Here is a 23682-nt window from a genome sequence, read left to right as displayed (position 1 = left end):
AACAACCTTATGTGAACAAAACTATAATACTCTCTTTAGCAACTTTGTCGCGAGAGTATAAAAAGTGTTCAAATTGTGCAATGATATGCTTTTATGTCATTTCCACCTAAACCAAAAACAAATCGACAAAAATTAAGTATTCCTCTGGCACTTTGAACTTAATTAAATCAATGAATTGAAATTATGTAGAATTGGGTCCGACACAAGTCGCGCAGTTCTAATGTCGAATCGAAACTGAAGCACAACAGTATGCCAACGTGATTGAACGAGCTTCATAGTCGGCGAAAGTCTACATGATGGATATTCTGGAAAGCGCCTACGTCCTGGTGACAAGTCCTAGCCCCACCAAGGAAGGTGAGCATGCGAATGTGTTGAATAAAATAGCAGACAGCCGAGTGCAAGTGCTTAGTGAATACATACGTATATAATTTTCATAATTTATTAATAGGTTACAACTATCTACCCTACCACGGTGCCATACTGCCAGTTATCCTCATCGAGATCGCATATGTTTCGTTCGTTTTTAGGATAGGACCATGGTTTATGAAGAATCGGGAACCGTACAAGTTGACGAGCATTTTGCGTTACTACAACATAATGCAGATACTTTTCAACGCTGTCATGGCGGTTTGTGTAAGTGTTCAGTCCACAAGTGACATAAATTGTACCGTAACCGTTTTGAACTACAACTGACATATCTACGGTTTGACTATTTCAGGGCATTTATGTGTACTTCTATAAGAAAGCCGTGCCCATAACTTGCATAACAGTGTTGCCTTGGGAACATCCGCTCAAGTCGATTGAAATGGTGGCCAGTTACGCTTATGTAATCAACAAGTTTCTCGATCTTTTCGATACGATATTCTTTGTGCTGCGCAAGAGCTTTAAGCAAGTAACCTTTCTCCATGTCTATCATCACATCTTGATGACGAGCATATCATTTCTTTATATGCGCATTATCGGCACTGGTGGTCATGCGGCCATCACCGGCATCATGAACTCCATTGTGCATGTGATAATGTACGGCTACTACTTTGTGAGTGCCTCCAGTCCCAATGTGAAAAACTCGCTGTGGTGGAAAAAGTATATCACGCAAATACAAATTGTACAGTTTGTTTTGGCATTAATCCACAATCTGTGGCCACTAATCGTCGATACGACTTGTGCGGTGTCGAAAATATTCTGTGTGTTCTCTGTGATACAAGCCGTCATGATGATTTACCTCTTCGGTAGTTTCTATAAGAAAAGTTATTTGGATGCGAAGACGAAAATTGAGAAGAGTAATTAATCTGGAAGGATACTACTACCTATATATACATATATATATGTACTCGTTAGTTGAGTGCAGTCGAGGCCTTGTAATTGTAACTATCAGTTCGTAAATTATGTATAATAAGTGAACAATTTTATAAAATACATTTACGATTCAAAATTTACAAAGAAGAAGATGTGTGAGTTTTTATTTTGCTCCAAAAATATCCATATATCTATTCAGTCATATTAACATTGTTTTGGTTTCGATCAGAGTTTTGTTAGTTGTATGTGAATAATAACAATTAGGTTTTGACGTAAGAACCAACCTTACAACCATAGTTCATTGCTAAACATAAGCACCTTCAGACCCAACTCCCATTTAGGTCATTACAACAAATATTGAGCGAATAATTTTGCAGTTGTTCGATTAACAACCTTAATATAATTACATTTTCCATATTTATTTCAACAAATTCTGATAATCAGCCGGGGAACGGTTGGAAAATTTTAATAATGCATAATGCTGCAAACTCCACACGAATTCACAACTTTAAATTAAATAAAAATAGCAATTCTGATGCCCAAGTACTGACGTCATTCTGCCAAATATTTTAACAATCAAGTATACAGCTGCATTCCACATAATTAAGAACAGCCAATTTTATTTTATTCTTTGGTTCTTAGGTTAGATCCTTTAAACGAAAGGAAAGTATTCGCATGAATTCCAAACTATTTGATTTAGCGGATATTAGAAAGTACAGTTACAATGAATCATGTCAAGTTTCCACCAAATTTAATGAAGGTTGACAGAGGTTTGACAGTTAATTTTAGCACTGAGCAGAAAGCGATCCAGTGTTGTAAAACGATTTTAATGAGTTAAAATTTTACAGGGTGCCACATTTATACTATATACAACCACTTTTATTCTTTTATGGTAATAATTGGCAGACAAACTGTTCTCGTCGTAAACAAACAGACGCCAAACGTAATTGATTGAAATATAAAAATCAAATTATCGGTTTAGTTTTCAAGCGCAGTTGAAACCCCAAATACTTCATTAGGAATTTATATTTTCTTTCAATATGAATGCAAAGTTTAGAAATTCTATAAACAATTTGGGTTGCTCCAATAATTTAGCCATATGCTGTGCATAGAATGCAACAATACCATGTTTTTTTTTTTTTTTTTTGTATACGAAAATAAATACATTCCAAATTTCGGAAGTGAACGTGCACGATGTTTCATCATTTTTGACAGAAAGCTGACTTGAGAGTACATACTTCGGGTCTATTGAAAATCAAAGCTTCTCTGTTATCGATTAATCGTTCTTACGATATTCAATTCTAATAACTACAACACATGACTTACCGTGCGATTCTGTACTGTGATACAGTATCAAGTCTCTAAATTTGACAGAGACAATTTTTGAGACTTGAGACGATTTTGCTATTCTGTAAGTGATAGTCACAAACTCTATTACATTTCATTATTCAGAGATGTTTTTATACTTGAATGGAAATAAATATGTCGATAACAAATATTAAATTTTCTATAACATAGTCAAAAAACATAATTATCAGTAAAAACATAAATATATGTTCACTTTGTTTCATAATATTAACGAAATTTTTGTAAAATTTATTTATTTTTAACCTTTTCGTGTTTGAGTTGCTTACAAAATATGCAATCGATTAATATCTATGATGATCTCTATTCAGTATATTCAAAATGACAGACACGAGTTCTTTTTGGTTTTGTGACTTGCTAACTACCAGGTCTCAAATTTGAGGCAATATTTTGAGACTAAAGCTAGAGACTATTTAGTCACAAATTGAGATTTTACCACAAAATGTCTCAAATAGAGACTAGAGACTGATTACAGAATCCCGCTATTAGTCATAGATAAATTGATCAGAATCTCTTTGCTTGCTCTCTCACTTGTCAGCTGGCAGCGTACCCTGACCTTTTTTCTGAGCTGGCAACAGAACACAATCAGGGTCCCGTCAACCAGCAATTGGTGAAAAGGGCGGGATGCCAGAAGAGTTGCGCCAAAACGAACTGCCAAAATTAGTGCGTTGTTAAAATTTTGTAAAATTAGATGTCAGTAGTTTATAAATTTATTTATATAATATATATGGGTTATATAGGCCTACTGGCCTACTGGGGAACCGAGCACCCAAAAATAATATCGATAACGCGCTATTTGCATACCTCAGTGGTAATGCGGAAAATTGCATTATTGGCAAATGTTATAAGAAATGCGAGTTTTGACAGCTCTCTCTCTTGAACCAAAGAGATTCCTATCAAGTTATCTACGACTTAGTGCTCACGAATGCAACTTCAGCGATCGCACCACACACATATTGGCAATTTTCCTTCACAGCTTAGCAAATAGTCTGCCTCGGAAATAGTATGTACATTCAATCATATGCCTATCCACCTGGAAAGGCCGCCTGCAGCCGGTAAGTACGTACATACATATTGCATTTGCTTAAACTAGTGTTATGTATATACATATGTATGTAGGTACGCGTGCACGCTTTTAAGCTTAACCCAAGAGGTGTCTGATTTAAATTTTCAAATACACAATTTTCTCTTTGTGTTTTTTCTTATGCAACTCCCAGCAAATATACCACACATTTGTGGGGCAAAGTCTCGGCTGTTACATAAATTATAGAATTTTGTAGTAAGACGATTCAGTTTGCTCCTAAGGTTGGGAGATTCGAAACATTCAGTACTGGGAGTTTCGTTATTTCTAGCATTTTTGCCAAATGCATTTAATGGATTTTACTTTCATTTCTTTCTTTTAGTAATGAAAATAAAATACATATTAAAGTTATATAATTATAAGGAGAAAATATTTATATATATTTTATTTAATATAGTCATTTTAGCGATGGCATTTTAATATAAATAAAATCGGTAATAAAAAAAGCTAAACAAAATTTGATAATTAAACAGAGTTGACTTAGAACTTCTGCTGATGACAAAAGCTCGCAGTTAGCCCGAACTTCAGACTGCGAAACATTTCCCGAGTTAAACAAAGCTTGCTGTTCACAAACGAGTATGTGCATTCGTTACAAATCTAACTACAACAACGTCATGGAGTTCGTAGCGGAAATGTAAAGGCGCTCGTGAACTGAAGAGTCTTTTAGTGAGGTTTTAGAGTGCGCTCGCTTAAGCAGGTGCATACTATTCCAAACTCTTAAATTCTATGCGCGGCGTGTCAATATTATTGTGTAAATGGAAATGGAATGCAACCAAAACTACGTGTAAATACAGGCTTTCAAGGGCCGCGATTGAAGACTTCATTAGGAAGTAGGACTCAAGTAAAATGTGTCTATATCTAAGGATTCATGTAAAAGGTATAACGTTTACTTGTCATGGATCTATGGACTTGCACACATGCCGGACATATATGCAATCATGCACTCGCTCTAGCCAATGATAATGATATTCTAATTAATGATAATACTTTTTAAAGGAAATGTAAAGCTTGCATTTGATTCGTTTTAAAACAAAGGAAGCAATATGTCAACGTTTTTATTCGCAACTAGCGCTCGACGTGGAATGTTGTGTGTAGCACGGATTTGCTTAAAGTGAAACAATGTTGAGCCGACTTTACGATTTACTCACAAAGCCCACTGAAGTTGTAGAAGGTTAGTGCTCCTTCTTACAAATATGTATAAAAATATTGAAAAATCTTGTTTTCCGCTTTCGTAGTCTATGACTTACTGCCATTTCATGGAGCTATTTGGCCCCTTGTAATTGTGAACGTGTTCTTTGTCGTGTTCGCCTTCCGACTTGGACCCTGGCTGATGCGCAACCGCGAGCCTTACAATCTCAAGCGCGTACTTATGGTCTACAATATATTTCAAATTATATACAACAGCATAATGGTCGCGCTGGTAAGTGTCGAACACTGCTCCCATAATACTCATGAAATTAACTGGTTAATCGACTAATTCGCTTTACGCTTCATTTCCCCTTTCTTTCGTTCCAACAGAGTGTCAAATTGCTATCGTATTATATGGCGCAGTCAGGTGGACTAGCCTGCATCCGGCCGATAAGCATAGATCACCCGGCGAAAAAGTTTGAAATATTCTGCGCACTACTGTACATTAGCAACAAGTTCATCGATTATTTGGAGACGTTGTTCTTCATACTGCGCAAAAGCTACAAGCAAGTAACGGTCCTGCACGTCTACCATCACATAATGATGACGACCTTCATATACCTGCACATCGTTCTGCGTGGTATCGGCGGCCAGGGCAGCACAATTGGCATGCTCAACGCACTGGTCCACGTCGTCATGTACGTGTATTATCTGCTGAGCTCCATCAATACGGAACTGAAGAAGTCGCTGTGGTGGAAAAAGTACATTACACAAATACAGCTGGTACAATTCGTTATTGACTTTGTCCATCAGATTTGGCCACTGGTGGTGGTGCGCGACTGTCCCGTATCAACGGTTTGGCAAATCATTGCGGTGACACAGGCCGTGATTATGATATGGATGTTCGGCAACTTCTACCTTAAGACCTATATTAGGCAGCCGAAGGACAAGAAGGTGGCTGGAAAGCAATCATGAACACGTGGCCCCAACACGGTCGAACTCAGATGTTGGTTTACCGACAGCACTATGCCTTGTAATTATTGGATTTTTTTGTGATATTGCAATAAGTTAAAATTTTTAAAAGTAAATATTAAAGTTTTTTTGAAAAGATTACGTTGTTGCAAACCCTTGTCGGGTACCTAAATTGGAGTTTCTAACTCTGTGTGAAATGTTTCGAAATCAGTTGCGCATTTCTCGCTTCTACGTAGGCTCAGAGTTTTGTTTTTGTTGTTGTGGCGGCAGCATACTGTTCCCAGGACTGTTGGGTTTACGTAATCGGAACGGACCCGGGTTTTTTTTTCCTATCAAGAACTGTCAACTCGGCAGCATTCTGCCGTTACAACAATAACGACCTTGGCTTTACTTGACTAGGGCAATAATTTTTCTATTAGAAAATGTAGATTACAACAACTAAGTACATTTGTTACTAGATACATTGTTTTGTGTAAAATTGTACAGCTTTTGTAATATTATGACAGTACGAAAAATTACAGTTGTTTCAAGCAGCTCATTCTATCGCAACAAACCTGTACTCTATGGAGCAAAGAAACACCATAACCTTCTATATATGAAATGATAACCCTGGCCCTGACTAATTAGTTCCGTTACTACTTCCTTGTCAAGTCAGCGTCCAAAGTGCACAGAGCGCCGTCCAGCCATCTGGTGGGGAAGGTTCGTCCACCTAAATGAATGAAGGAAGCATATACATACATTTGTATGAACGAAAACACATGTGTACATGTATGTGTGTGTATATTCAATTAAACACTTCAAACAAATCACATATATACATGAATATATATTAGTTAACCTAAATTAATGCGCGCTAGCAACGACGTGGCAAACTAAAATTAGCATTTAATATCATTAAAATAAAACAACAACGCCAACAAAAGCCGATGCTCAATAAATAGCAACAAAACAACACACAAAAGGTGCAAAAGGCGCAAAAGCGAAACCCCAATATTTAGGTGCTAAAATTTTATAGATTTGCTGAAAATGCAAAACCACGATGCGGGCATAAACAATATACCCACTCGCGCCCACACACACACACACACACCACAACCACACGCCCGACGTCAAACGTCAAACGTCAGACAATTGGGAAAAACACTTTTGGAGGTGTTAATGACGTCGGTGGAGAAGATTTCTGCTCAATGAAAATGTTGCAGAGCTGCGGCTATTAGACGGCGCAGCGTTCACGCACACAAACACATTTACATCCTACATGTAAACAACACGGATCAGCGAACAATTAAAGTGATCACACACTAAATTTAAGATCATCAATGACGTCATGAACGCTTTAAACCCACAACTTTATTTACATACATACATAGAAAAGTATTTACTGTGTATTTGTGGATATAAAAAATTCGACACTACACTTTGTGTAAACCAGAGTCACGTTCTTCTTTCTTTAATTGCATGTCCAAATACATACATGCATACATATGTACATACACCAAAGCAAACACTCGCGCAATTATTCATACATATGTATACGTACACACATATGTATGTGAGAAAAAAATGATGTTGGTACGCTAGTGAAACCAAAAGCCAAAATATCAACCACGTCATTTTTCGTAGGCACCTTGCCATTTCCTTTCCGGCCGGCAACCAAAGACCTCCCACGTGTGCGTAAATTGATTTTATTGCGTTTATTCCGCGCGTAAATTTCTCAACACAAATTTGATTCCCCAGAACCGTGCTATTCCCCAATAAACCGAAACAGAAAATGTTTGTGCACTTTTATTTGCATATTAATTTCCTTAAAAATTATGCGAAGTACAATAACCTATTGTACTCGTATGTATGTACATGCATACATACCCATGCATATTCCTTGGCATTTTGGTATATAGTGTTACTCATACGCCATGTATGCTTGCGCTTTTATGCATTTCAAGCGGCCAATATTAAAAAATTGATATTATTTACATATAATGGATTGTTATTAAGATTGAAAGAAACGCACAAAGAGATCTAAATAATCACACACATATATATGTGGGTATAATAATGTGATTTGGCTTACTGGGTATATGAATCAGTTTGTGGATGAATTTTTCAGCACTTAATTAAATATATTTATTTATTTATTTATTTATGCCCATAAATTTGTTTGTGTGCGCTTAATTCGTTCCGCATTCGATTTGCTTAAGGTCATGCGGTTGTGCGGAAATTTTAACTAATACATGTGCACAATTCTGGATTTTTACATGAAAGGAAAATTGTTTTTGTATTTGAGACTGTGTACAAAGATTTTACAGGGAGAAAAATATAAATTCAACAAATTCCGGATGTAAAAGCAAAAAATTAAATATATTTTCTAAATTTAAATGTATTTATTCTCAACAACAGAGAACTTATAATATATATATAATACAGAGAACGTCTATCCAGAGAACTTAAAACATTATGAACTGCATTATCGACAAGCCAGATTAAAGATTCACAATAAATATTGCCAAAACAATAATTTATGCAAACAATGTATCAATTTATTTTGAAATATTTTCCAAATGTGCTGGTTTCTTTTTTTTTTTTTTTTTTTTTTTTTTTTTTTTTGTTGTTCTTGGTAGCTTATAAAAACTTTAATTAAATATTAATTACTAGTAAAATGTAGTCACTTATTTTCACACGTTTTCTAAACACTAACTTTTTACAATAAGCTTACTAAACACATCCAAAGAAATTTGACATTTAGCCAGAATTCACTTCATTGTTTATTAGCGCAAGCAGGTGTGCAAAAAATTACCTTAAAATCATCTATAAATAAATAAATATCATACAAAAATGGCTGCGAAAGTTTCATCAGGCAATAATAAAGTCTTCCAAGCGGTAGGTAGCGTATATAAGTTAGTATTAACTGCAATTGCAGTTACAAACTAACCTCACCCGTCCGCAGTATTGGTCCAATTACTCACATTTTTATTGAACTATACAAAAACAATGCTTTGCTGATTATACAGGACGATGTGCACATCTCATTTGAAGACCAACAAAAAATCAATCGTTTCGCCAAGCACAATGCTCGAATGGATGATCTCAAAATGGAGTTGGACATGAAAAAGAACGATTTAAAGAGTGTCGAGGAGGCACTGGATGAAATAGAGCTTTTCGACGAAGACGAAGAAATTCCATTTTTGTTTGGTGAAGTTTTTCTCACACACAAATTGACAAAAACGCAGGTATAGCTTATATAAATATTTGTTTTTTTATTATTTTTTAAATTATAAATTAACAGAAATATTAATTTACCTCATTAGGAATTATTAGCTGAGGTTAAAGAACAAACATTAAAGGAAATTGCGGCAATTGAAGTGAAAGCTAATGAAATCAAAGCCGAAATGAATGAACTAAAATCACATCTTTATCAACGTTTTGGCAGCAATATATCGTTAGAGAGCGAGGATTAGCTTATATGAAATTGTAACAGTCAATAATTAGTAAGCAACTAATATTGATTCAACAAAATAATACAAGCTTAAAATTAAATTAAATATTAAAGCTATTCAGTCTGAGAGCCAAATATGAACATGAGATTGTCGCTTGCATTTTCGAGGCAAGCAGCCTGAAAATATTCATAAGTGTTTAATATATTACACAAATATACCAATATTGAAATGGAAATACCTCCAGGAAATTTGTGTCGAAAGGTGCCTTGTAATGTTTCCAATTCGTCAACGCATTTATATTATGATTGTTTGTTTTTGTTTCCAATGTCAAGTTCTGTAAAGTGAAATCGATTTTAGAATAATTACAGTTTAAAGATTAGCATACACTACTACCTCTCCATCACCATTGCAATTGCAATTTAAATTTTCGTGAGTTTGACATATAGTATAATCCTCTTGCAAACAGAATAAGTTCGAAAGATCCTCAGCTGTAAACTTCATGATATTTTCATTATTATTTGCAGCATTTTGTATTACACAATCTCCCAATGATAACTTCGCTGTCTGCCGTTGAAATATTTTCTCCTCAATGCAACCTGCAGTTACCAGTCGATAGATGTGTACATCCCTGGTTTGACCATCACGCCATATACGTGATATTGCCTGCGCATCAACAGCGGGATTCCAGTCATTATCGAAAAGCATCAATCTGGATGCTCCTATCAAATTGAGACCAACCCCACCAGCTTTTGCGCTAAGTAAAAACACTAAAGAGTCATCTGAATCGCTGTTGAACTTTTCGACATTATCATTCCTTTCCCCTACACTGGTGGAGCCATCTAGCCGTAGGCTTTTTATATTCAGAAAATCACATAAACCTTGTAGCATATTGAGCGTTTTGGTATGATTTGAAACCAGCACACACTTTTCCCCATTTTGTATTGCTGACGAAATAAGAAAGTGTTGCACCAATTCTAGTTTCGCTGAATCGAAGGGTCCCATTTCCGTACAATCTGGCAAACAGCGTTCTAAAGTGCGAGTCAGTAGATTTGGTGTTTTTGTACGTGCCACCAAGGAAGGATGGTTGCAAATCTTTTTCAATACAGTAATTATTTGCAATGGCGTTAAATCTTTTAAAATTGTTTCCTTTCGTTGTGTATAGAGATGAAGAGCTTTTTGCAACAAAACCTGTTGAAGCTCCGATGGTTGAACAAAACATATATACTCATACTTTTTCGGCAAGTATTGCCTATTCACGTTCTGTAATCGTCGAAGCATAAATGTCTCAGAGATCTGCTTAAGTTCTCTGCTGCGTTCAGCAGCTAAATTCTTTATTTCCATAGAAGCTTCGGGGCATTGGCTCTGTTGCAAAGGAATCTCGAAACGTGAATGAAATTCTTCATAATTGCCCAATATGCCAGGATTTACGAATTCTATTAGGGAGTAGAATTCACGCAAATCGTTTTGCACTGGTGTTCCAGTGATTATTACTCGACGTGGAATATCCAGCTCGCGGAGGGCAGCTACTATTTTAGTTGATTCATTTTTCAATCTGTGACCTTCATCACAAATTAGCATGTCAAATTTTAAGCACTGGAATTCAGCTACATTTGAAAGCAGAAATTCATACGAAGCAATTACAAATGGAACATGTTGTTGCTTGGAATAGGAACACAACTTATTCTTTCCTCCTACTACAAAAGCATACATACGTTCACATTTCAACCATATATTTACTTCATTTTCCCAGTTTCGTGTAAGACTACTGGGAGCGGCAATAAGAACTCGATGTAACATTCTTTCACCACCATAAGGTCCTCGTTTCAATAATGTATGCGCTAGAGTGAGGCATTGCAGAGTTTTTCCCAAACCCATTTCATCGGCAAGAATGCAGCCTCTATATTTTGGATTCTGAAAACCCATGACGCATTTATAAAGAAATGATACGCCATCTTTTTGATGTGGACGTAAAAGTTGCATAAGTCTATATGACACCTCTACTGCATGTATAGGTAGATTTGTAGGATTTAAGATACCAATATAATTTTCAGGAGGAGATGGCAAAATGAAGCCGTCTGTCTTTGTGTTTTGCCTATTTTCACGGCTTGTGAATATTTTTGGTTTTGCTTCATTTAATATCTGGGTCTGATTGCTGGTCGCCACTTCTAATATCTCAATTTCCTTATCCCCTATTAACAATATTGCTCCAGTCACCAAATCAGACATGCTAACGTTTTCCTCTATACCCAACTCTTGTCCTTTTTCATCGTTAAGTACACCTCTCTTAATGTTTGAATAAACATTAAATACTCCATCTCCATTCCAAGTCTTATTTTTCTTAGTGGTTTTTTCGCGCCAAACGACATTAAATGACAATTTTTCCGTTAACTTATTATCCTGAACGTTTTTTGTTTCATTAATTCGAACATTCAATGTTTCATGCTTCTGGTTATATGGGGTTTGTAAAAGTGTAGTTATCTTACCCTTTTTACTCGCTACCTTACTTTGTATTTTCTCCTCAGAATTCCAACGATTCTCTGCATACTGTTTTCTTATAGCAAAATATTGGCCACCATCGGTTATTTGTTCCAGCAATTCAATCTCTCTGCCTCCTACAACCATTTCATATCCTTCTTCCAAGTTATTAATCTCAAACTTTGTATTAGTACCCATATACMTCCCGGTGCTATCCTTAAGTACAACTCGTGGTGGGTTCAGTTGCACTTCTAGAAAGCCATCTCCGTCCCATGTTTTATGCTTCTTTTTCGTCATTTCACGCCAGACCACATTGAAAATAAGTTTTGAATTAAAAGTATCATTATTTTCTTTGGATGTTTGCTCTTCAGATTGAGTGCTTCTATTCCTCGATGTGCCCCAACTTTGCTCACTCAGACTGGTTGAACTTACTTTATCATCTGTGTCTCCTTCTTTTTCAAATAGTTTATCAATTTTTCTACGTTTTTCAATTTCTCGCTCTTTAAGCATTGAAGGTGCACAAGACCTTCTCATTTTTACATTTAACAAGAAAGAAAAGTGAATTTAAACTATACAATATTGTGAAATTCACCTGGACAAGGAATAGTTTTCAAATAGTATATAAGGAATAAACAAAAACACCATGGATTCAAATAGTAAATAGATCCCTTGCCAGACTATCCTATTCACTAGTTCGAACTCCAAAATTTTAAAATGTTAATTTTAAATTAATGTTAATTTTAAATACAAATCAAAATAATTCTTCTAACATATAGTTACATATTTTATTAACAGAAACAAATTCTGAAAGATTTAATAATATTAGTCTTATAAGTCGTATTATGTCGAATAGGGACTCAGTGTTATAACTACCATTTGTAAAAGGGTGGTTGGCAACCATACACGTGTTTTTATCTGCTCATTTCTTCTTGTTCCCTTTGTCAAATTATTTACTATTCTATTGCCCTCCGTGAAGCCAAGTTAAACATCTAGCCGAGAGGTTGCGTTGGAGTTTTTAAATTTATAACTAATATTAAACCTAATCTATATCAAAATGGTGAGTTTTAAATTCAGATAGTGTTTGCAGATATATTACACAAAGAATATAAATTTCAGACCGAAGAAGTCAGTCCAAAAGCATTCCCGCTTGCTGATGCTCAACTCACGGCGAAAATCATGAACTTGTTGCAGCAAGCGCTAAACTATAATCAACTACGCAAGGGAGCCAACGAAGCCACCAAGACCCTTAATCGAGGTCTTTCCGATATTATTGTAATGGCTGCTGACACAGAACCAATCGAAATCCTTTTACATTTGCCCTTATTGTGTGAAGACAAGAATGTTCCCTATGTATTTGTACGTTCCAAGCAGGCATTGGGACGTGCATGTGGTGTATCTAGACCAATTGTAGCGTGCTCGGTTACAACAAATGATGGCTCACAGCTAAAATCGCAAATCCAATCAATTCAGCACGAAATTGAAAGACTTCTTGTTTAATGTGATAAACTATGTATGCAAACTAAGATGTACAAATAAAATATTTTTGTGAAATAAAAATATCTCTCATAAAGTGAATTATACATTATTACCATAAAAACATTTACTATTTATATCAGTTAAAACAAATTATTTAGAATAACTTCCGTTGTATATCGACTTATATATCGACATTGCACATATTCATCGGTGATGATTTTATCTTAAAATTTGTAGCCAACGTTATTGAGGGTTAGCATCCCTATTCAATACAAATTTCCCACTAGATGTCACTCTACATTGTCATTGTATATTTCTTTTTACCTGCTCTTCGCAAAGAATAGGCGACGTCTGAGCTTTGTCAGCACGTTATTTGTACGCCAAACTATCGTGAAACATTTGAAAATATTCTTCAAACAGTGCAAAACTAATTTTCAGAATGGCGCAATTCGATTTAACAAGAATAAATTGTCAATTTTTGGACAGGCATCTTACTTTCCCGTTATTGGAATTCTTGTGTGGAAAGGAGGTTAGAAATATTTCATTCGCTTTGTAATCATTTTCTGTATATATATATTTTTTTTAATATTTATTAATTCTACTGTTTTAGATATATAATCAACAAGAATTGTTGGAATACATCCTTGATACGGTCAACAAAACCAACATGATTGATTACACCATGGATACACGTAAACGGTTGAACCTTAGTCAAGAAATGCCGGAAGAGTTGGTGCAACGCAAGGCTGAGGTGCTGGCTACACTGAAGCAATTGCAAAATGAAGTAGCACCGATTATGAAAGCTACCGATATTCTTAAGAATGGTGAGAGCATGAAAGATTCCAAAACCTTTGTTAATGCTCTGCAAAAGGACTACAACTTTAAGGTGGAACATTTGGAAAGTGCATACAAGCTGGCTAAGTATTTGTATGAGTGCGGTAACTACCAAGAATCGACGTCTTACTTATATTTCTGCTTGATTGTGATGTCACCAAACGACAAGGTATATTCTCATAAAAAATTTATGAATATTGCTATAAAATATTTTTTTTTTTATTATAGAACTATCTAAATGTATTGTGGGGAAAATTGGCCGCCGAAATTCTGACCTTAAATTGGAACACAGCATTGGAAGATTTGACACGTTTGCGCGACTACATCGACAATGCCAATTTTACTACAATACAAGCACTTCAACAACGCACCTGGTTGATCCACTGGTCAGTGTTGGTATTCTTCAATCATCCCAAAGGTCGTGATCTTATTATTGATATGTTCCTGTATAAGCCCCTATATTTGAATGCTATACAAACAATGTGTCCACACATTATGCGGTATTTGGCCACTGCTGTCATCATCAATCGTACGCGTCGCAACGCACTCAAGGACCTCATCAAGGTGATACAGCAAGAATCATACACCTATCGTGATCCCATAACAGAGTTCCTCGAATGTCTTTATGTGAACTTTGACTTTGAAGGTGCTCGCTTAAAACTGCACGAATGCCAAACAGTGATTTTGAATGACTTCTTCATTGTCGCCTGTTTGAGTGAATTCGTCGAGGACGCTCGTCTAATGATCTTCGAAACTTTCTGCCGTATTCATCAGTGCATCACAATTAGTATGCTCGCTGACAAGCTGAACATGAAACCTAGCGAAGCTGAATGCTGGATTGTCAACTTAATTCGCAATGCTCGTTTGAATGCCAAAATTGACTCGAAATTGGGACACGTTGTTATGGGAACTCAACCTCTGAGTCCTTACCAGCAACTGGTAGAAAAAATTGATTCATTGTCTATGCGTTCAGAACATTTGGCTGGGTTAATCGAGCGTAAAAGCAAGCAAAAGAACCCCGAATCGGCCGATTCATGGAAATATTATTGAATATAAAAAAAAAGTAGTCTGTAAAGTGTAACACAAACGAATTACAATTACGTACTAAGGGGTTGAATTTGCTTGCTAGTGTTCGGAAGGAGTAATATTTAATACGGCATAGAAAATGTTTAATATAAATTTTTGTATGTATCACGCAAAGAACCAAAAGACTAGAATAAAACAACATCTATTATTCGGGCTGCAAATTTGAGTGTTATTTTTTTCAATTCTCCAAAATGATTACAAATAACTTATGTAGGAGTTTTCTTTTTTTATAAATACAAGTTTGCGGTATTTTTTTAAAGTAATATTAAGACAAGACAAACATCAATTTAGACAATTCTCTATATTCTAATACTCTCACACAGTTTGTGCCATGGATTGCAACAACTTTTTGAAAGCTAGTCGATTGTTGTTGTATTAAACCACTGGTTAAGCAAATACATACCTTAAAACTAAAATTCAATTGCACTATATTTTCACATACATATAAAAGCATATTTTTGGAATTTTCAAACAAATATTGTATTATGTTAATTCTATACTAAAGGACATAACAAATTGTGTTTTAAATCGGCGAAGCATGTGTATTCCGCACAGATTTAGTGTACACCCCCAACTCTTCCACCGCGTCAACCTTAAAGTCATCCAATAGGTGGGTGTGACCATCATTATCCTCATGTCATACAATGAATTGCTATCTTGACTTTTTGGCACTGCCAGCACTCTTTCCCTTTTTAACGACCAACCAACTTCGCGTTGGCAAATTTTGCAAGTAGTTTATCCAACGCCGCACACACAACAACCACACAATGCCGTATACTATACATATAATCGATTCAATGTAGTAGCCGTCGAAGACAATTTTACATTCACCACCAGCGGCTTCGCATTCCTATTCAAACAGCATTTATTATTTATGACATGAAATTATATTTCAAATAGACTTACCGATTTTTGTGTTTTAGTCAGACAACTATTTTGTGCTGCCACTTTTGGGTCTACATGGGTACACTCTTGCCATGTTAGTACATCCACCAACCACAACACCACAGTGTTTGGCCAGTTTCCTCCCAGATTCGACAGTGTGTTGAGGAATGTCATGTATGTGCCACCTACTGCAGGATCGGAAATTTTCGCGAAAAATGCCATTACAGCAACAAACATGCAGTAGAGGAACACCTGGTACAATGCGTAATTAACAATTAAGAGCACGTAGTAGTAGATGGGTACATGACCGTTCGATATCATAAAAGGTGTGCAATAAGTAATGATGGCAGCTATGGTACTAAAGACAATTCGATATGGTATAGCTTTCACGTATATCTCCATTGGGCGTGGTCCATGGGTATAACGGCTGACGATTAGTGGCAACACTATTTGCAATGGGATTATGGGTACAACCAGTAGCGCCAACTTCTCTTTTGGGACACCAGCATCGATTAATTTTAATGATGTGACTGCATCACAGGCGGCAAAAGTAACTTTGACTGTTAGCAATATAGCGGCTAGAATTTGTATAGGGCGCATGCGCACCATGTCAAAAAGAATTTTGTAGCTCTCGCGTAGATTCAACTCGTGTTCATCGGTGTAACGTGCCGCCGTATGTGCATCCTGTACATCATTCTCCTTTTTAAAGATCGCCACTAAAGTCGTCACTACCATGAAACAAACTCCCCAGAACCATAAAAATTCAGGCAATGTCACAAGTCCTGTATCCAACGGTTCTGTACGTAAATAGTTGTTGCAAAAGTCTTTTGATTCCAGCGCTATAAAGACCACATAGCCTAGAAAGTAGCCAGCGGTTTGGCCCACACTATTGCATGTCGACGCATAACCAACGTTGCATCGCTTCAACATAGTAAGCGCCCAACCATCTACAGCAATATCTTGTGTAGCGGCCAAAAAGTTAAGTAAAAAGAACAGCATGGTTAAGAATGGTACATTGGGATCGGACCCATTACCACCTAACCATCGTTCTACTTGCCATGAGAGGAAAAGCATAAAAATACCAATTAGATATTGCGATGGAACCAACCATGATTTTCGCCTTCCAAATCGACGAAAGTAGATGGAATCAACAATTGGCGCCCATAAAAGTTTCATACTAAAAGGCCAATATGCGAAGGAAAATTCGGCTTGCTGTTTATAACTAGCTCCACGATTCTGCAAAAGCATGGGAACGGCCGCAATCAGACCCAATGGTATACCTTGCATTACGTAGAGGAAGAAAAGTATGGCAATATTTCCGCGATCACCGCGTATATCTGTTTTGTCATGAAATTCATCATTCACATTCGATGAACAGTCCGATGGTGGCGTTTCGACCAGCAATTTCTGCTTGTCACTTTCATCAGCCGACATCCCATTTGATTCCTGTCGACGGCGCACAGTCATATTTCTAAAAGAATGTTTATTGTGATTAAAATTGTCAACACTTCCAATAACCTACAATATTTACATTAGTTATTTTTTTAAATCGATCACAGCGACACGTCAGTAACTTTCTGCCTTCTTACATGTATGCCCACTCTACAACGCATAGATTATAGGTTGGTGCATTTGTACTGCGTGTCAGAATTTATTCGATTGAATTTACATAAAATTAGGTGGTCATTAGATGTAACTTATCCACACAAAAATAGTCCGCCTATTCGTTGCAAAAATCTTTTCGGGATTTAGTTCACAAAAATTTACAAATGTTAATACACAAAATCTAAATTAAAACCGGAGCCACAACAAGAAAACCCAAACCACTTTTAGAATACAATTTACCAATAATTTATTTGCTTTTTTGTTTTGTGCTGAGAATAGGGTCGCCAATATCATAAGATTATGAAAGTACCAATTCGTAACCGATTACTTTGCAGACACATAAAGTATGGTTATATACTTGGCTGATATATAAGCCTCGTCATTTTTGGCAAAAAAATATTAAATTAGTAAATAGATATGGATTTTTATATAGTACTAATATATGATATTTCAATTTCAAAATGGAGAGAGGATGGCTTACAGAAAAAGTGAATAAGCTGCCAGTAAATATTCAGAATCGGCATCTCTGGCCGACAGCTGTTATGCGGTCAATTCAATCAATTATTTGTTTGCAGATTTGTTGGTAAATTACTTTGCTGTAGTTGCTATAAAATTGTTTATCAGCTTGAAATTAATCATTTTATTAACATGGTGATATTTGAAATTACATCGATTAATGTCTCTTTATCTACTGTAAAATAGTAAGTGATACTGTGCTGGGTACTTGTCTTCCTAAATACATACGTACCTACCTACAAATGTAATAAAATAGAATTTGAAGGGTTTACTCGAAATACTCGTGATCAATGTAGTACTAAACCGGTCGACAAAGGAAACAGGTGTTGCATGCATCATTTACTCTACGCAGGCTTAAAAAATAACAGCTACACTAATTAAGGTCGCTTTAGGCCCAATTAATGCACTTTAGATAGAATATGCTGATAGCAAAGGTTTATTGCACGCAAAATGGTTCCGGGTCAACGTGAAAAGTATTTACTACTGCCGCAAAGGAGTCATCGCAAGCGCGACATCACGGATATATATTCCTCAGCTGACTTGGAATCAGTAGAGGTTGGTAATAGTGATATGGATTGTAGTGATGAGGAGCTGGAGTATAAGAGGACATCGCAGCAGTATTATGGGAAGCACGAGTTTTCCTTCATTCAAATAATGATGTCGGGATTGCGTTGGCGGAAACGGGCTGTAATACGTATAATATGTTGTACAATGATATTACTTTTAATGTTAATGTCATTCTACATGCCACTTATTCCGAACATGCACACACGACACAGTAAGTATTAGTGTATATTATAAATGAAATACAAAACATGCATTATTCCCTATAGAATTTCAAAGTATAGTATAATATATATTTTTAATATTTGCTTACATTTATTACAGCTGCACTACCAGATTGGGGCTACAATACGTCCAGGAATTTAGCTGATTATGTGTTACCTGATAACAACACAGTGATTTTAGAACCTCAGCTTGTGTGTCAAAATAAGTTGTTTCTACTTGTTGTTGTTTGTTCAAGTATACAGAACTTTGCCATAAGGTTTGATATACATAAATATATATACATACTCATGTCCCTAAATATATATTAATATAAAAATAATTACTCCAGACAAGTCATACGTGAAACATGGGGCAACACATCACACTTCAATATTGGCATGTTTGCGAAACTACATAAGCGTTTTGAAGGTCAATACTTAGAACCGTCGCCCCAACGCTTACAATACTATAGCGAATTCCTAAATCTGTCAACAAATGTAAGTACACTTAAAGTGAGAAATAATAACATACTTTTACTTTGCTCATTGTTTCGTTCATTGAAATTTTCAGGACACACGTACTATTCCTGTTGTGATACCGGTAAAAGTTTACTTTATGTTGGGTCGCCATGGACCCAATTCTGATCCGTCAAATGAAACATCGTCACTTATACGCTCAGAGTCCGAACAATACGGCGATATTATACAAGAAAATTTCATCGATACCTATAACAATTTGACCCTCAAATCAGTGCTTGCTCTAAAATGGATGACTCAACGTTGCGCACAGCGTTCGGCATTCTTTATGAAAGTGGATGATGATACTTTCTTAAATGTGCCAAATCTTTTACACTACCTACTAGGTGGCACAATACCGCTCTACAACGATACTTTGGATTTGTATGACACACACACATACCATGTATTATTACCACGAAATCGCTTCAACATTACAAGAAATTACCTGGGAGGACATTTATTTTGTTCCTCACGACCAGTGTCGTTGGTTAGCAATAAATGGTATATGCCCTACTACATGTTTCCGGGCGATAAATATCCAAAATACTTGAGCGGCTCCGCATATGTGATGTCTGCCGATGTGGTACCACGATTATACCAAGCCGCTCTGAATACCACCTTCATACACATCGAAGATGTCTACTTAACAGGCATATGCGCTGAAAAAATTCACCTGCCCCGTCGTCACAATGCACTATTTAGTTATACACGTGCCAGAGACTGGTGCAGTTTTCGTGGCAGCATCTCACAACATGAAGTGAAAGATGAGAGTATGTTGGATGCCTATTTATATGTGACCAATACAAGCTTGTATTGCGCACCTCCTGCTAAGTATATGAATAAACGCTTGCATAAGCAAATCGGCTGTGTTTGAGTATATGGAAAATGAGACTGTCATTGCGAATGTTATATTTATATTTCGATTATTGTCGTATTTTAATGTTCTTTAGTTATTTTTAATTTGTGTTTTGTTTTGTTTTCACATTTGCACCACCGTTAAGAATGTGCTTCGCATTAGATTAAGTTGAAGAAAAAGTGCGCACTAATATACACGTGTACATATGTATATGTATATATAAGAAGTTATTGTATATTCATAAGTTTTCGAAAGCTACAGATGATTTTAAAGTTATTTTAAATTTCTTTTAACCGCATTATATGCAACCTACTCCAAAACTTTTCGCACAAATTAAGTAAAGTAAGCGAAGAAATAGTCCATATACAAAAGCAATATCAGTATGTTATTTTAATTGTTTATACAGGGAGCAGTGTGGACCCTAATCAAATTTAAGTAAGTCCCATTACACGAGTAGGCAATAATAGTTTTAATATAATTCAAGATTTTACTAAAGTTTACCAAATTATACTTATGGATTAAGCTAAAGTCTGTCATTGTTTAACAAAGTCTGTCATTTGTTGTAAACTGAAAGTTCTATTCATAAAATAATAAAAAAAATTTTTTAAATACATGGAAACATATCTTGATAAAAAATTGATAAAATGCCGACTTAGTAAAATTTCGTGTCCGCCTTTTTAAATTTATAGTTTGGGAATTCACTGAATTCTTTATTTATTTACTCTAATTTTTATAAAAAGTTAAATGCGAGTTTACTGGCCAGATATTTAGTATAAGCATATATATGTATAATTATATACAATTGTAAAACAAAAAACAAATTCGGGTTTATTGATTTGTGGTGTATTTAAGGATAATAATTGTGATTTTCCAGCCATCTATATATGTAGTTCAATTAATCGATCCTCTGTAAAGTACTTAAAAACTGAAATAGCAACACACTATATTATATATATACGACTATATATTTATAAATATTGTAATGTAATTAAAAATCTATGTCTTTTGCACAATAATTATTATTTAAATTTACCTTTTATTTTATATATATTTTTTTTAATAATATGCGCAAACAAAAGATGATGTCACTATGTGGCGTGTATCCCATATTAAACCAAGGTATATTGAATTTTAATTTTTTAAATTTCCTCTAAATAATTAATCTATATAATTGCACACTAAATGTTTTTTCACAACCGTTAGTCTGCAAAGCTTCTAGCCAACTTTTTACACTTTTTTGACGATGTCTTTGTACTAATTAAACTTTTGCTTCCGAAATTTAAAAATGTTTATAAAAATTTTCAATTCTAAAGACTTCATTGGTTTCAATTGACAATAAAACCTTTGCAATTTTTAAAACATTTAGCGCGCAAACATTTAAAGTAAAATACCAATGGCAATAGAATTACTGTAACGCACTGTTTGTTTGTTTTTCGTTTAAGTTTTATGAAATAATTAAGTGTATGTGTGTATATTGTAAGTGAAAGTATTATGCCCAATTATTTAAATGTATGTTTCTCTGTAATTTCACAATTAATTACATAGGTCAACGAAATAATGCACATAAATATTGCCATACTTTTAAATGCAACTGTGCCAAGTAGCATTGCTAAATATTCTCTTGTTAATATACATTTATACTCAAGATACTAAAATTTCAAATTACACGATTTTGTTAAAAAATTACCAATAATAGAAGTATATAAAATTTGATAAATAAAACATCAGAAGACGCTGGAGATCATTGCTTTTAATTAAAATGGTGTTGTGTAGACTAAAACGAATGTTTGTATTATCAGATTCAGAAAAAATATTAGTTACCAATTGAAGTGACGGGCTCAATGAAATATAAACACGGAGCGAATAGCAACTTGGTTTTTATGTTTGAAGCTTATTTAATGATGATTCTAAAAATAAAAAGTTTACAAGAAAGTACACATGAAAAGAATCCATTTCAATTATTACAGCTTTTAAATTCTCTTAATTTCCGTTACTTTTTTGACATCTTCCTAGAGACGCAAACAGAAGAAAATGTATTTAAGACGTTTTAACCGAAGTGGGCACTTTAGGCAAGCCAAACTCGTCAGTTTCAATTCCACTCTGTAAACATGTTTTATATAAAATTCTTCTTCACTATACCAATCTTTATACATACTTTACTGCCGGGTACGATACTGTCGGCACCCGGTTCCTTATCGGGAGCTGATGGTGCTTTTACCATGTCATCCAAGTAGCTGGTATCATCATCGAGTGCTATTTCATCGCCTAGTGCATCCAATTCAGCTTGCAGTTCGTCATCGTCAACTTCTGGCATGCCATATGTACGACCTAAAGCTTCTTGTACTTCATCTGCTTGCTCCAGCATATCGGCCATATCGTCTTGGATATCCTATGTCATATTCCAAAAAAATTATTATCAATTAATTGTGGACGTGCATACCAAACCGTACCCACCTCAATTTGATCGATATTGACTTTCTTGAATTCTTTCTGCATTTGTTTGACACCATCCTTCATTGCAGCTACAGTAGCTTGTGTGTCTTTTAGCGATTGTGCAGCATAGTTAGCCTGTTCCATATTGAATGACTGATTACGAAGTGCTTCAACTTGCTGTTCATAACTACAATTAAAATCAAAGTAAATGCAAATGTCTTTTATAACTTATCGGAGCGCCTACGCCTTTTTCTGCTTCAGCACACGCATAGCTCGCTGTTTTACGGAGTTTTTAGCCGGTCCTTCGCGCATTTTCGACATTTGTTCACGATATTTACGCAATTCATTATCCAGCTTTGTAATCTTCTCTTCAATGTTACTCGCACGAGTATCAACCTTCAAAAGGTACGATTTACAATCACAAATACTTTTTTATTTGGAACAAAACATTTCTTTTGTTGTGCATTGTGAAAACTTACCCCGGCAATACAATCGTTCAGATTTGGTGCTGGCTCCTTTGGCTTACCTTTTCCAAACAGACGATTCATTTTAATATTTGTTTTGGTTTAACTATAAGATAAGATTACTACAATTGTTGCAAATTATTTAAAATAATTCGCTTTTTGTAAATATTTTGATATCCTCCCAAATTATACAGCTGATGACTAATCTTTGTAATGCATGATTTCAGTTCAACATGCAGTGCTATTCAAACTTTTAGTGTTTACAAATAAATTATGGCATTGCCATTTAATAAATATCGTTTATATACATATATTGCGTTTTTTGATATTAACATTTATTAAGTTTTTTTAATATTTTGTAATAATTAGCGTATTCACTTAAATTTAAAAAATATATCTTCTTCTTAATTGGCGTAGACACCGCTTACGCGATTATAGCCGAGTTAACAACAGCGCGCCAGTCGTTTCTTCTTTTCGCTACGTGGCGCCA

At 35.3% G+C, this 23682-nt stretch overlaps 9 protein-coding genes across 12 annotated transcripts; 6 read left to right on the top strand and 3 right to left on the bottom strand.

Moving 5' to 3' along the window:
• Window positions 1-230: 230 nt before the first annotated feature.
• Window positions 231-1446, top strand: LOC108978125 (elongation of very long chain fatty acids protein AAEL008004-like). The gene is made up of 3 exons (XM_018948251.1): window positions 231-354; window positions 449-633; window positions 719-1446. The coding sequence occupies exons 1-3, from the start codon at window positions 294-296 to the stop codon at window positions 1286-1288; spliced, it is 816 nt and encodes a 271-aa protein (XP_018803796.1). The 5' UTR covers window positions 231-293; the 3' UTR covers window positions 1289-1446.
• A 2731-nt stretch (window positions 1447-4177) lies between these two features.
• Window positions 4178-5980, top strand: LOC108978124 (elongation of very long chain fatty acids protein 4-like). Its single transcript, XM_018948250.1, has 3 exons — window positions 4178-4913; window positions 4978-5162; window positions 5261-5980. Exons 1-3 carry the CDS (start codon window positions 4862-4864, stop codon window positions 5843-5845), a joined length of 822 nt encoding a protein of 273 aa, XP_018803795.1. The 5' UTR covers window positions 4178-4861; the 3' UTR covers window positions 5846-5980.
• A 2605-nt stretch (window positions 5981-8585) lies between these two features.
• LOC108978155 (probable prefoldin subunit 4) lies at window positions 8586-9511 on the top strand. Its single transcript, XM_018948297.1, has 3 exons — window positions 8586-8719; window positions 8851-9069; window positions 9148-9511. The coding sequence occupies exons 1-3, from the start codon at window positions 8675-8677 to the stop codon at window positions 9295-9297; spliced, it is 414 nt and encodes a 137-aa protein (XP_018803842.1). The 5' UTR covers window positions 8586-8674; the 3' UTR covers window positions 9298-9511.
• On the bottom strand, window positions 9345-12427 carry LOC108978154 (DNA repair and recombination protein RAD54B-like). Its single transcript, XM_018948296.1, has 3 exons — window positions 9670-12427; window positions 9515-9610; window positions 9345-9452 (listed from the first exon to the last, which is right to left on the bottom strand). The coding sequence occupies exons 1-3, from the start codon at window positions 12283-12285 to the stop codon at window positions 9390-9392; spliced, it is 2775 nt and encodes a 924-aa protein (XP_018803841.1). The 5' UTR covers window positions 12286-12427; the 3' UTR covers window positions 9345-9389.
• Window positions 12428-12688: 261 nt separating this feature from the next.
• LOC108978153 (NHP2-like protein 1 homolog) lies at window positions 12689-13326 on the top strand. Its single transcript, XM_018948295.1, has 2 exons — window positions 12689-12808; window positions 12868-13326. Exons 1-2 carry the CDS (start codon window positions 12806-12808, stop codon window positions 13246-13248), a joined length of 384 nt encoding a protein of 127 aa, XP_018803840.1. The 5' UTR covers window positions 12689-12805; the 3' UTR covers window positions 13249-13326.
• Window positions 13327-13546: 220 nt separating this feature from the next.
• LOC108978146 (eukaryotic translation initiation factor 3 subunit E) lies at window positions 13547-15308 on the top strand. The gene is made up of 3 exons (XM_018948285.1): window positions 13547-13756; window positions 13838-14230; window positions 14290-15308. Exons 1-3 carry the CDS (start codon window positions 13667-13669, stop codon window positions 15109-15111), a joined length of 1305 nt encoding a protein of 434 aa, XP_018803830.1. The 5' UTR covers window positions 13547-13666; the 3' UTR covers window positions 15112-15308.
• On the bottom strand, window positions 15293-18030 carry LOC108978144 (acetyl-coenzyme A transporter 1). Its single transcript, XM_018948282.1, has 3 exons — window positions 17564-18030; window positions 16054-17503; window positions 15293-15997 (listed from the first exon to the last, which is right to left on the bottom strand). Exons 2-3 carry the CDS (start codon window positions 17497-17499, stop codon window positions 15800-15802), a joined length of 1644 nt encoding a protein of 547 aa, XP_018803827.1. The 5' UTR covers window positions 17500-17503; window positions 17564-18030; the 3' UTR covers window positions 15293-15799.
• A 573-nt stretch (window positions 18031-18603) lies between these two features.
• Window positions 18604-21010, top strand: LOC108978145 (beta-1,3-galactosyltransferase 1-like). Its single transcript, XM_018948284.1, has 4 exons — window positions 18604-18931; window positions 19042-19198; window positions 19271-19418; window positions 19492-21010. The coding sequence occupies exons 1-4, from the start codon at window positions 18604-18606 to the stop codon at window positions 20311-20313; spliced, it is 1455 nt and encodes a 484-aa protein (XP_018803829.1). The 3' UTR covers window positions 20314-21010.
• Window positions 21011-21116: 106 nt separating this feature from the next.
• Window positions 21117-23417, bottom strand: LOC108978147 (charged multivesicular body protein 5). Of its 4 annotated transcripts, none has more exons than XR_001994088.1 (7): window positions 23208-23417; window positions 22973-23124; window positions 22750-22915; window positions 22451-22684; window positions 22261-22395; window positions 22117-22202; window positions 21117-21220 (listed from the first exon to the last, which is right to left on the bottom strand). XR_001994088.1 is itself a non-coding variant. In XM_018948286.1 (6 exons), exons 1-5 carry the CDS (start codon window positions 23274-23276, stop codon window positions 22333-22335), a joined length of 684 nt encoding a protein of 227 aa, XP_018803831.1. In that variant the 5' UTR covers window positions 23277-23417; the 3' UTR covers window positions 21491-22202; window positions 22290-22332. The 4 variants fall into 4 exon arrangements, 1 of the variants encoding a protein (XP_018803831.1); XR_001994087.1 differs by lacking the exon at window positions 21117-21220 and adding an exon at window positions 21491-22069; XR_001994086.1 differs by lacking the exon at window positions 21117-21220 and having other exon boundaries at window positions 21491-22202.
• Window positions 23418-23682: the final 265 nt, after the last annotated feature.

The sequence above is a fragment of the Bactrocera latifrons genome, unplaced genomic scaffold (assembly GCF_001853355.1).
Source record: "Bactrocera latifrons isolate USDA-ARS-PBARC rearing strain unplaced genomic scaffold, ASM185335v1 scaffold_118, whole genome shotgun sequence".
Taxonomy (NCBI): domain Eukaryota; kingdom Metazoa; phylum Arthropoda; class Insecta; order Diptera; family Tephritidae; genus Bactrocera; species Bactrocera latifrons.
This window is presented reverse-complemented; position numbering and strand designations above follow the sequence as displayed.